Source organism: Notamacropus eugenii, chromosome 4 (genome assembly GCF_028372415.1).
Source record: "Notamacropus eugenii isolate mMacEug1 chromosome 4, mMacEug1.pri_v2, whole genome shotgun sequence".
Taxonomy (NCBI): Eukaryota; Metazoa; Chordata; class Mammalia; order Diprotodontia; family Macropodidae; genus Notamacropus; species Notamacropus eugenii.
The window spans coordinates 358,197,777-358,211,725 of record NC_092875.1 but is presented as its reverse complement, the minus strand read 5'-3'; the positions used below and the strand labels follow the sequence as shown (position 1 = coordinate 358,211,725).

The 13,949-nt window shown below is 36.0% G+C and overlaps 1 protein-coding gene across 3 annotated transcripts in view; it reads left to right on the top strand.

Annotated features, from left to right (window-relative positions):
• SEMA5A (semaphorin 5A) overlaps positions 1-13,949 on the top strand; it is a 660,701-nt gene that overhangs the window by 499,417 nt on the left and 147,335 nt on the right. For all 3 annotated transcript variants that reach the window (XM_072605411.1, XM_072605412.1, XM_072605414.1), the window contains exon 12: positions 3,395-3,602. In XM_072605411.1, coding sequence (XP_072461512.1) covers positions 3,395-3,602 — 208 coding nt within the window. The remainder of the gene's footprint in view (positions 1-3,394; positions 3,603-13,949) is intronic.

Here is a 13,949-nt window from a genome sequence, read left to right as displayed (position 1 = left end):
GATTCGTCTTTGGTATGAGCTGCTTTTGGAAAGTTAATTCCAGTGGCTGACACATAACTCACCTTCCACTCTCTTCCCTTTTTCAAAAATCAAGATAATTCTACTACTCTTATTCTGAGATCTCTCTCCTATTCTTCATGATATTTCATCTACCATTACTACAGAATTTGAGCACACTGATCATATGTTTGGAACTTTAACTCATCCAGGACAACTAGGTGCTCTTTTAATAACTCCCCACTAATTTTTGTTTCATCTCTTTTTTATTCAATAAAAAAATTATTTTTGGTGAAAAAACCAAAATGAATAACACATGATTTTTTTCCATCTTCTATTATCAATAGGTCATCACACTTTGCTGTGCTCTTATTCTCTTCTTACCAATATCCCTTAATTATTTTTGTTTCCCTTAACTTTCCTTGCCAGCCTCATTTCTTTCTAAGCTTAAATGTTCTTCATGCTATTATGGGACAGTACAAACTTTTGGATAGCATTCATTACCTTCACTGGCTTCCATCTTTTTGCTCATCTTTTAAGGTCTCTGTGCATCCATTTAAGTCTCTTTAGAAAATAAAAATTCATCTTAAGGCCTTCATATCCCTTTTAGGTTGACTTCCCCCATCCTGTTATTATTCTTGGGATCCTGCTTGAATCCTTTGAAATCTTCCTCAAACAAAACAGAATAGAATAAAAACCTAGGATACATGTCAAACTATGACTGCTTTTCTTTTCCTTTTGTCACAAATTCTGCAATTGAGCGATCAAGACACCAACAATTTTTTTTACCCCTGAGATCAGTTCCACTTTTTTGGCAAAAATAAAATTTAGAGTATAAGTTTCTCTTACTGTTTCATCCTCCATTTGAAGGATGAAGTAATCATTATACCAAGACAAAAATTATTATCTGTTCTATTTGGGAAAATGAAGGAGCTTCAGTATTTGTCTGGATAATTGATGTTTTCCATCACAACTCTGGCATGTCCATGCTTATCAACATGATCAGTTTTCCAAATTCCTCATCTATTTCTCTTTTCTGTCCAAGTTGTTTATAGTGTACTTTGTTTGCAATAACTCTTATTTCAACTTCTATTGTTTTTAATCCAAATAACTTTTTCATTGCAAAATATATGACTTTAAATTTTAAAATGAACCTTACTATTTTGAAATACATGGTACAGAACAGTGCTATAATATTGATGATAGAGTAGAAGAATATCACTGCCATTATAAGCTTTCTTTGATACAGAAATGCCTATCCTATATCTTTGTGTTCATGAAAACAATATAATCAAATCTGTGTTATGTAGTAAGTTTCAGCATGATGGAATTCACTTTCTTCATCCTTCCCCAGTGTATATGATTATGGCAGTTTGTTAGTTTTCCCCTAGAGTTCTTGACTCAGACCCAACCACTGGCCTCCAAGCCTTTGTGTCTGCAGATGAATGTGGACTCTGATGCTACAGGAGGATTCCTCCTGACTCATTGTCCATTATTTTGTTGTCTACTGTGAATCTCAAAAAGGCATCTGTAACAAATAATTAGGATTTATTGTAGTTTCTTTTCTTACAAAAAGTTTTAAAGAACTAATTCAGAGGTCATATCTTGTGAAAAATTCTAAGTGTGAAATACTGTAGTTCATTGTGTGATCATCTCTATAACCTTACAGTGGCTTAGTGGAAAAGAGAGGCATAAGGTCATCTGTATCTTATCAGGAACTCTATCCAGATACATCTATCAATAACTGCATTAATATGGCCATTTTATGCACAGTTCAAGAAAAGCTTCATTTCCAGATGGGATAGAAGAATGTAGTGAAAAAGGTGGTTGCTCAAAAATTAGAGTTAGCAAAGCATTAACTTAATTTCCTCCATATGTGATCTCCTAGTTAATTGTTCTGCAGTTCTCTCTCCTGAGTTTTCTACATAAATAAAATTATTTATTGAGTTTCAGCAAAATAAAGCAGAACTTGTTTACAGATCTGTTCATGTAACTGTTCAACTCAAGGATCTTCAGTGATTCCCTTTTGCTTACTGAGTAAACTGATTAATCAACAAGCATTTCTTAAGTGGTGACTGTGTACCAAATTCATATTTATTGGCTTCACAACAGTTTTCTCTATAATCTTCTGGAAGTCTTGCTTTCTAGACTTATCTAATATGAGTATCCTCTGCAAACTCTGAGGGAGGCAAACTACAGGAGAAGAGCCAAATACATCCCATATTTTGTACAGCCTGTGAGCTTTTAAATGTAATAAAACATTATTCAGAAATGTAAAAAGCATTCTTAGTTTATAGCCATACAAAAGTGTAGTTTGCCAGCCCCTGAATTCTAGTAAAATTTTATTACTTGTTGAAAAGTCCTACCTCCATCTTTGTTGTTCAGTTGTTTCGGACATGTCCAACTCATCATTTGGGGTTTTCTTGGCAAAGATACTGGAATGCTTTGCTATTTCTTTCTCCAGTTCATTTTGCAGATGAAGAAATTGAGACAAACAGGGTGAAATGACTTGCCTAGGGTCACATAACTAATAAGTGTCTGAGACTGGTTTTGAACTCAGATCTTCTTGACTCCAGTTCAAGATTTCTATCCATGGTGACAGCTAGCTGCCCCTTCCTGCCTCCGTGCCTATGCTCATTTTATTTATATCTAGAATTAATGCCTCTCCCATTTAGTTCCTATTCATGCTTCAAAGGTTAACCTAATGATACCCATTCTATGAAGCCTACCAATCACATATAAAATACTACCCCGGTATTCTAGAATTCCAGATTAATAGGAAAATCTGTTTTAAAATATGAACTACCAGTGTCTTACTCAGTCAACAATCAGTCATCAAACATTTACTAAATGTCCACAATGAGGCAATTATTGTGATAAAAGCCAAAACTATAAAGAAAGAGAAAATAGCAATAGCGGCAGCAACAACAACGATAACAATACAGTTCCTGCTGCCTAGAAGCTTTTTATCTTCCTGGGGAGTTGCCACATCCATAGCTGGGGGTACACAAGATGTGAACATTCTAAGTCAATGTTAACTTTAAGTTTATATTCTTATCTTGGAGCCTATGAACTCAAAAATGTTACCTGTATTTCAACATGTTATATATGTTCAATATAATTGGTTTGCTCTGTAACTCTATATTTTATGTATTCTTCTGAGGAGGGGTCCAGAAGTTTCATTAGACTGCTAATGGGTCCACAAGATGAACAAAAAAGGTTAAAAACTTGGAGAGAAAGGCATCAGAAGCTGGGGAGACTGAGACAGATCACCTGAAGAAGTTAGCATTTCAACTGAGACCTGGAAGAGGCAGATGGAGGTGTGCAGATGTGAGAGGGCAAATCACTGCCAATGTGACTCTGTGTGTTTCTTTCCCCCACCCCATTCTCTTTACAGATTATGGCACAATTAAAAAGGTCCTGGCCCCAATGAACCTGACTTCCAGCAGCTGTTTGCTTGAGGAGATTGAGTTGTTCCCTGAGAGGCAAAGGGAGCCCATCAGGAGCTTGCAGATTCTGCACAGCCAAAGTGTTCTGTTTGTGGGTCTTCAGGAGCACGTGGCCAAGATCCCCCTGAAGAGATGCCCTTTTTATAGCTCGCGCAGGTAGGGAAATCACATGCATGTTCATTCTAGAGCTGCTGTTCCCAATAAAAGAAGAATCTACCCTGAGGGAGAGACAATAATCTTTGTAGGATTTCAAATTAACTGCTCCTTAATAACTTAAGGATCTAGAAAGCTGTGTGAGCACTGCATCCTAGATTAATCTCTGGAGATTTTTTTAAACGCTAAACCAATTTACTGTAATTAGAAGAATCCATGAAGCACTAAGGATGATATATGATTGTTGAGATAGTCAAATTAATTAATCCATAGGTAATTATCAGTCTATTACAAACAAAAAATCAGGCATTTATATCATTCATTGCCAATATTGGTATTTGCTGCTACAGGCATTCAGTTTAGTGACACTGGATGCTTTTGGGGTTTTGTTTTTTTTTACAGGTTTGGAACGGCAAGTGTAGGTACTTGCATGAGAACATCCATGACTTCTTTATAGATTATCAGTTAAAGGAGGAATGACTTTTCTTCACATTCTTTCTACAAAGTGTATAGAGAGTGATGTGCTCTCCAGCAAGAAGTCAGGCTTTTGACTCTAAAAATTTTCTGAATCCGAGATTCAGTTTCTGTGTCTCCTGCTTACTCCTGTGTGACCCTGGACAGCTCACTTCACCTCTCTTGGCCTCATTTTCTCACCTGTAAAGTGAAGACAGTGGGCTTGATGATCTCGAACATCTCTTTCAGCTCCAAATTCATAAGCTTATGATAAATCAGTTGTCAGTCTCTGGTTTATTTCAGATGGAGTCACCTTGTCAGTCAAGGTTATTGATCACCATCTATAGCATTATGTAATTAGACAATAAGGCAGGAAGAATATAGAACAAGGACTCAGTAAGTTTACATTTTCCTCCTCTTACCCTTTATTTTGTTTTGTTTTGTTTATTCCTGAATAACTCATAATGCTTTTGTGAGGAGGAAATGAGATGCTGCTTGTGAGGCACCATGATGCAGGGTTGGTAGAGAGAGGACCGAAGTTCGAACTTGAGCTCTGCTTCTTGCTCCCTGTATCACCTTGGAGAAATCACTCTCTGGGCCTCACAGTCTTATCCTTAAGATAGCAAACTTAGTTTAGATGGCTTATGTATTTCCTTCTAGCTCCAAATCTTTGTTTTGCTAAAACATCCTTTGAAAATAAGAAATATGCATGTATGTGATATTACATATGTATAGCAGTTTTTCATTACAGCTCTGGCCATTAAGAAGAGATTAGATCATTACTAAAGGACTATCTTTAAGACCCAATTAAAGTTGAAACCCAAACTTGTGACTCAAATAAAATCTAGCAATGCTCTGAGGCTCTTTGTCTACATACATGTGGCAGGACAGAAATCTACATGGGGGAGAGAATCTTGAAAATCTTACTGTCACTCACAGCATGATACCTAAAAACAACAAACCCAAAACTCCAAAAACAAATTAGCCTTCTCAGTTATACCAGTGGAAATCAGTGACATTTAAGCATTTTTTTGTGATATTTCTGTTACTTATATTGTATTTTAAAGTTTATAAAGCACTTTATATAGTGTAGCTCATTGTAGCATCTCCAAAAGCATGTGAGGTTGGTACTATAGTTATTGCTTAGATGTTAGATAATGCAGATTTTATTATACACACTTTACAAAGAGGAAACTGAAATTCAGAGAGTTTAAGTGGTGTGTACCTATCCCTTCTTGTTACAGAGGCAGGATGTGTACCCAGGTCTCTCTTACCCCCAAAGCCTAGCATTCTTTCCACTGTAGTCATTTAGCCTCTATAAATCACATGTCTTCATCTATAAAATGAGGGAGTTGGAGTAGTGACTCGTGGTCATTTCCACTTCTAAATTTATGTTTTTCTATTGGAAGTGGAAGGGTATCACATGGAACCAAAATGAATGAAAGGCCTTAAGTAGAAGAAAGAGTTGAGCTTTGAAAGAAGCTTGGAATCATAAGAGGTAGGGGAGAGGAGAGAGTACATTTCAGGCTTGGAAGTCAATCTGTGTCAAGGCACAGAGATGGGAGATAGGTGATCATGTTAAAGTTATACCAAGTAGGCTGGTTTATCTAAAATGTGAAATCTACAAAGGGGAGGCAGGGAGACCAATTAAGAAATTATTGCAGTAGTTCAGATGACGGCCTCATCAAGATGGTACCCATGTGAGTAGAGAGGAGACAAGTGTGAAAGACATTGTGAGGGTAAAATTGATGACTAGACAGGATTTGACATGTAAGGGGTGCTAAAAGAAAATAAAGAGTTAAGTATGTCTGAGATTATGAACCTGATTTTAATGGAAGAATGTATTAGCCCTGATAGAAATAAAGAAGATAGAAAGAAGTCTCAGTATAGGGAAGAATTACTGTGTTCTTTTATGGATACAGTGAGGTTGAATTGGGGCAGCTAGGTGGCTAGAGCATCAGCTCTGGAGCAAGAGAACCTGAGTTCAAATATGGCCTCAGACACATACTAGCTGTGTGACCTTGGGCAAGTCAATTAACCCCAAATGCCAGAAACAAACACAGAAAAAAATGAGATTAAATGCTTTTGAGGCATATATGCAATATTTTATTACCCAAAAGTGGTGACCTGTGATTTGACACAGGAGAGATAATAAGTCTGGACACAAAGATCTGGGGATCATTTTCACAGAGATGATAATTGAACTTATTGTATTTGATGAGATTACTGAAAGAGGGTAGAGAGAGAAGGAAGAGAGCCCAGGGAGGAGACTTGGGATATAGCCACATTTAAGAGATGATAATTCACCAAAAGAACACTCAGACAGACAGAAAAAGAACCAAGACAGGACACTATCACAAAAAAAAAAACAAAAAAAGACCCCCCAAAAAAACAAAAAACAGAGAGAGGGAGATAAAAAATGCCAAATGCTACAGATAATTCTGAAGGATTAAGTTCTAAAGGACTAAAAAAGATAGTGACAATAAAATGGCTACTATTGAGTTTATATAGAATTTAAAATTTCCAGGTGATGGTCAGGGCTTGCCATGCATTGTGAGAGAATAATAAATTAGACATGTGGAATCAATAATTGTGGCATTAGAATATCCAGTCCAAATTTCTCCTCTGATGAAACAGGTGTGATATTGGGAAAATCATTTAATCTTTTCAGGCTAATTTCTTCACCTTTGAAATGAGAAAGTAAGGTCCTTCTCAGCTCCAAATCTGGGATATTATGTAGTTTTTTGAGAATTACAGCCTGGTGAAGTAAGCAGTATAAATGTTACCATCCCCATTTTACAGATGGGAAAAGAGCAGTTTAGCAAAGTTTAGTGACTCACTCATGGTCATATAGGAAGTTTCCAGTAGAACAGAAGTTCCCACTCAAATTTCCTGACTCCAGGTCCAATACTCTTCCTATTATAGCTCACTGGAAAGTATTTTGTAGATAAATAAAGGTTTAGTGCATTTTACCATCACAAAATTGTCCTTCAAAGAATTTCTGAGTATTTGATCTTCTCCTCAAGCTAAAAGAAGCTAGAGATTAATAAAAAACAGTTCCCAGTTTATTCTCTCTCAGTCTTTGATTCAGCATAATGTTAATAATCATGTTAATAATATTGATAATAAAATTAAATTATATTTATATGGTGATCATTTCTAAGCCATCCATAAAGTTTAATGGTTAATTGCTTGAAAGCATTATCTAATTTACCTTCTGTAGAGGAGTTCGTTAAGGTGGAAATTTCCACTGCTCTATTGTTGATTAATGGAAAACTCAAGATTTTGTGTCACGTAGGAAGTCAGTGATGCTTAAGGACAGCTCCTGGTCTTTTGTACCTCTCCTTCCTGCCCTTTATCCTCCACATACTGCCAAATTCAGTAAAACTGATGAGAGCCTGGAGCTACCTGTGGAGTCAGTGGTGAGTTACATGTTCTGAGTAGCTCCGTAGGGCGTAATACAGGACAGAATGAAAAATGGACCCTTTGTCTAGAGCAGAAAACCTCGTATAGTCAAAATTGCTGTTCTGCTACCAGAGCAGGATGTTTTCTATGGGCCAGAACTGGAGTTTGAGGATGGCAATGTACTGAGACAATCCAGCCCTTTTGGTTTTCCATGGTTTCATTGAAGCAGGGTTACAATAGCCTAACTCTACTGTTCTTGCAAGTTAGAAAGCTAAATCTTGCATAAGATTAGCTAAGGAATATACCTTGCCAAGCTTTTCCATTTATTACAGCTGTATTTTGAGTCTATCTACAAAATACATAGTGATCCATTGCCATGGCAGAAGTAAATATCTCATAGAACTCCCTGCTCTTTTTTTTTTTCTTTTTTAATTTAAGAAGAATAGTGTTACTTGTATTTTGATCTGGCTGTGTAGGAGGAGAGTAATCTTCACATGACATTCAGAACTGGATCCTCCTGCCACTTTCCTGTCCATACCAAAGGGAAAGCAGTGAGATTCTATAGCTGGTAATAGGTACCTGAGCCACAACCTTTTCCCACTTCCTCACCTCTCCCACCCACACCTCGCTCCCCCACACACACCCAGGGAGGCAAGTCATGCTTCTTCCAGTTAGCTTCTTTTAAGATGTGTCTATGTAACTTTGACTTTTAAATATTGCATTTGGGCAAATAAAAATGAAAAGAAAGTTGGCCCAGGAGTTTGTCTTGATTTTTATTCACCAAAAACTATTGCCCTGTAGAAATAAAGTAAAACCACAAGAGATGCTGTTGAGATACAGCAGAGAGAACACAGGTCTGGGAAACAAGGCATTGAAATTCTAGTTCTGGTTCTAGCACTTAACCTCGTGAGGCCTCAGTTACTCTGTCTATAAAAGGAGAGAATTAGAATAAATACTCTCCAAGGTCCCTTCCTTCTGTGAAATGTTTTCTAACTGTAATTTTAGGCTGACTGGGGAGCAGGCTACTTTTTCTGAATAATAAAATGCTTGGATGATGGAATAATTTTTTTGAAATACAGTTTTAATTTCAAAGAAATACGTCATGTTAGTACTTTTGAGTACAGCACCTGGAATTAGTTTTGCCAGAATATTTGGCAGACAGAGACCTTGTAGATAGAGACCTTGAGAAGATTGATGGATAATTGGTACTTCAATTATCTCAATAGATTTTTATAATATATGTTTTAGAAAAATTGCTTCCAGAAGTAGCAAAGATAATCCATTTCACATCTTATTCTTTTTATCTGTTTAGAAAACTTCTTTTAATAATGCACAGAGAATTTGTGTTCAGCCCCTGATAATTAAAAAAAAATAGTAGAATCTAACTTAAACCTTATTTTTTTCAAACAAAATTCTACAAATACTGTTTCTCATGTGTTTTTCCCCTCAGAATTAAGAAGAAGCTGCATATGTAGGATGTTGCTTGAAGAAATTGTTCAATAAAACTTCAGTAAATTAAATTCTACTATACGTTCATTTGTCAATAGGCATTGAAGGTTACTCAAAATTATAGAGCATTAAGACTTTTGGCTCTGACTTCAAATAAGCGGAATAAACGTGCATGCCCCATGTCCATGTGGAAACCAGTTCTGTTTTCATTTTCTGCTTTGAAATCATCAAAGCCATGTTCTAAAGGCTTGGTGCATTTTGATGACTTACTTATGTATATACCTTTTAAACATGGATTATGTAATTTTATCATAGACATAGAAGCTTCAAAACTGTTTATCTAGTTTCCAAATAACTCTGTGAACTAGGCAAGGCAGGGGTTATTATTCTCATTTTAAAGATGAAAGAACTGAGGTAAAGAGCAGTGAAATGATTTGAACAGTGCACAACTACTCATGACATCTGGAAGCCCAATTGCTTCCTGCAGATTTCTCATATGGGACCCTTCACACCAAGATAGTCTGTCTTGATTTTAGTGCATGTGGTTTTCTCCTTCATGGAGAGATAGTACGATGCAGTAGATGGGGAGGTGGGCTCAGAATCATGAGGTTTAGGGTTTAGGGCCTGCCCCCTATGTGTGCTGCCTAGTGGACTTTAGGCATGTCAGGTCACATGTGGGCCTCTCTCTAATACAGTAAGTTGTAGGAAGGTGCCAATCTACGTTAGAATACCTTGTTTAATGTTTTTTATGACTCAGGCGAACTAGAGTCTCAATTTTTTTCTGTGTTTTTTTTTTTGAGGCAATTTTATGGTTTCAAAATGCTTTAGGAACTTCCTTGATTGGTTTTCCTTGTTTAAATGAAAGTTTATGCTTCTCTAGCCTTCATTATGTATTTTTATTATAACTAGTAGCAAGCAGACATTCCATATCCATTTCAACTAGTGGTTGCATTTAAATTTCAGGTATTTTGATTACAAATTCATTTTTAAAAGAATAAAATTGGAATATGACAGTATTGATCTAAAAATTTTGATAATCAAGGCTTTTAATAATATTAATAAATAATGAGACTAATAATCTCTAACATTTATGTAGCACTTTAATGCTTACATAGTGCTTGCTATCACATATATTATCTCATTTCAAAACAGGGAAAAGAGAAATGTGTATTAAGCTTAATTTTAAATTTTTTTTCGGTAAGAACCTTATGATCCAACATAAAAATAGTAGAGAATATCAGGGGTGGGGAATCTGTGGCCTTGAAGCCCTCTAGGTTCTCAAGGTGGCCCTTTGACCAAATCCAAATTTTATAGAATAAATCCCCCTAATAAAAAGATTTGTTCTATAAAACTTGGACGTAGTCAAAAGACCTCATCCAAGGACCTAGAGGGCCACATGTGGCATGGAATAAGAATCTTTTCTATAACATCCCTAGCAAGAGGAAGGATGACCGTGGGGAACAACCCATTCATTTATTAGATCCTTACATAAAGCTAAATTTGATTCTTGAAAATGTCCATACCTTACATTTATTTTTTCCTCTGGGACCAAGAAAAAATAAGTCTAAATGCCTCTTCTCCGTGATACCTCCCCCATTTCCTTAAATCTCTTCTTCATCCCTAGTTCCTTTATCTACTCCTGATGTGAAATTATAATTAGGTTCCTCATTTTATCATTTTAAATGTTCATCACTTCCTAGTCACTCAAGGATAAGCTTAATTAAAATGTGGCAACTGTAATTGAACCCAATACTCCAGATATACTGTGATTGAGACAAAGTAACAAATGTAGTGGTAGTAATGATAGCCAGCGTGTATAGAGTTTACAAAGGATTTTACTTACAAAGTAATTTACAAAATTCCAATTGATCCTCTCAACAACCCTGAGAGGAAGGTGCTTATCCCTATTTTACAGATAAGGAAACAGAGGTAAACAGTTACTTGCCCAGAATTACACAGCTAATCAGTGCCTGAGGCCAGACTGAATTCAGGTTTTCCTGATTCCATGCCCAGCGATCTCTCTATTTACTGCGCTTACACAGGAGAACCAGCGTCCTCTGTGTTCTAGACCTCTCTCAAGGTAGTCTATCACATTGTTGACTTGTGTTGGTGAGCCTCCTTTCACTAATATTCCCACTTCTTTTTCAAATAATTTAGCTCAGTGCTAAGCACATAATACATTCAGATTAAATGACTTTTCATCAACTCAAAGAAATTTCTCTCTAGCCATACATACAGTTATTTGTGTAACTGTGAAACTGATTCTTCGAACCCAATTGTAGAATTTTATATTCATCTCTATTAAATTTTATTTTATCTGACTTTTCATTATCTTTTTTATACTTCGTTCTGTCATCTGATATATTAAGCGTTTATTCCAGGTTTGTATCATCTGAAAATATAACAAACTATTTGTACCTATAAAACTTCCCAAAGACAAGTGTAGATCTTTCATTAGCTCTACTAGTCACCTTCAACTATACTGACATTGAACTATTTACAAGGACAATATGGGTCCATTTATTTATTCAGAAATTTTAGAGAAAATTATTGGTAATATGTATTACCCATAATACTTTTTGACCCCTAAAAATTTTAAGGATGTAGATCCCTGGGAAGCATTGAAAGAATGGAACACCCCATCATATAATTTAGAATCAGAAGAAACTCTACACATCATCTAAACCTACTCTTTTCATTTTTTCAGATATAGAAACTGATACCCATTGGAGAATAATTGTTCTGTCCAAATCCTACAAATACAGAGTAAAGCAAGGATTAAACCCCAGATCATCTGACTTTCAATCCAATGCCCTTTTCGCTATACCAAATTCATACCCCTCCCTTGCAAATATTATTTGTTCAAGATGATTGTTCAATTAATTTCAACAAGTATTTTATTCAGTGCCAACATGATCTTTGAGTTATTCTAGAAATGGTGATGACTAAAATTCACACTTCCTTTCTCTTTCCTTTGTTTGAGACTGATAGAGCTTTGAAAGATGGCCTGCTTAAGACTTAAGAAAGCTAACTTGTGTCCCTATGGGAGATACCTGACTTCAGCCTCATCAGTATTACTCTCTAATCAGTTCACTTAATAGAGCAAATATAAAATTTCTCAATCTCACTGTATTTATGAAATAACATAGCAGACTACTCATGGAAAATTAAAAATCACAAATGTAGCTGTTTGTATCCTATCTTCATTGCACTAAGGAAGAAAATAGATACCAAATCTTTGGTTCAATTTTCTTGTCTTTCTTTCTACTCACCCATTCTCCTTTTAAGGAAAAATGGTAGAGTTCCAAATTTCTTTTGTGTTGGAATCCCCAAGTTAAAAACTTGTACAGTCCTGTCTAGGAATTAGGAGCACTTGAGGGTATGGTATTAGGAGGAGTTTCAATTATGAAGTTTTAAAGTGGTTTTGAGGATTGAGGCTATGCATGAATCGAAACTAAATGAATACTTGGAATGAATGAATTAATAATTGATGCTTAACTTTACTTACCTAAATGATAAATACTAATAATTCTCTGTGTAGTATTTTATACTTTCCCAGAAAGGCTGATTATTTCATTTGATTCCCCTCCTTAGCTTTATAAGTAGGACAGATAGGATTGGTCCTATTTTATAGATATATACATCAGAAATCATGGAGGGTAAGTGACTGGTACAATGGAGTTAGTGACGGAGCCAAGGTTAAATGCAAGTTCCATGCTCTTCTGCTCCAAGTGTTTCAAATAGTACATACACTGGAAGGAAAGTGGGAAGGCCACTGGCTCAGGTGTCAGAGGACTTGAATTCAAATACAGTCTCTGATGTGACTACATGTCCTCTCTCCACCCCCCCACCCCCCTTTCAGAAAACCATGATGACTTATATTTCATGTTTCAGAGCGAATAGCCCTCTGGGAGTGCCAATCAATGGAATTCGATTGAGAGAGCTTGAGAGAAAAAACAGAAACCTCCTACAAAAATGATATATCTCTGTTTGCATGAGAATTTCTTAGCTGGTCATCCTTAACACTGTTAGCCTCTAATGATTTCATTTAGTCGGTGGAATTAGTACCTCGTTAAGGTAATTAGTATGGAGATTAGGTTAGCTCAGAGCATTTCTTGCTCAAGGAGGCACAGCTTTCTAAAGACAGAGTTAACAGGTCAGCACCTTACTGATTATATATTCACCAAAGATAGGTTCTGCTTCTTGGGGGAAAAATGAATGCATTGTGTAAAAATTTGAAAGATGCACATTTTTCCCCATTTATACAGTAAGCTCTTCCACTAACCTGCATGTCATCCCTAAAATCCACTATTGTAACAATTCAGAGGGACAATTGTGATCTGTAACCTAAGGAAGCAATAATTAGGAAGATAAATTTGTCAGCCCCTTCCCCAAATTCATATGCCATATTCCATACCTAAGTATCTCATAAACTTATTTCTATTATCATTTGCGGTTCAACATTATTCAATGCATACACCCTTTCCCAAATAGACTTTTAGAGGGCTAGGGACCTTAGAAATCATCTAGTTCAATCATACAAACCCAAATGTAATAACAAAGTCAGGATTCAAACTCACGTCTTTTGATTCCAAATTCAGTTTACATAAGTAAACTTTTCACACTGCCATCTCATATAATTAACCCCCTACTGAAGCAGATTTTTTTCTTTAAGATTCTCTAACAAATTAAGAAAATAATGTGTAGACCTCACTTTCTTGTATGGTATCCTATGTATACTTACTCCCTAGCCTACTGGGTAACTGATAGATTTGGACAAAGTTTTTCTCAAGCAGTTAAGAATATTTGGGAAATGTCCTGAGAATAACGTTAAATACAATCTAGTTTAGCATGTAGAATGTGCAGTACTTCTTTTCACTAAATGGAGAACTTTATTTTTTCGTGCTTACCTGCATAAGTAAATTAAAGCACAGGTTTATATGGACCTGCTCTACTTAGTTTATTTAGGTCGCTGATAAGGAGTGGGCATAGGGATCAAACCTCTCAATTCATTAACATAGAGAACTTCAAGGTAAAGACATG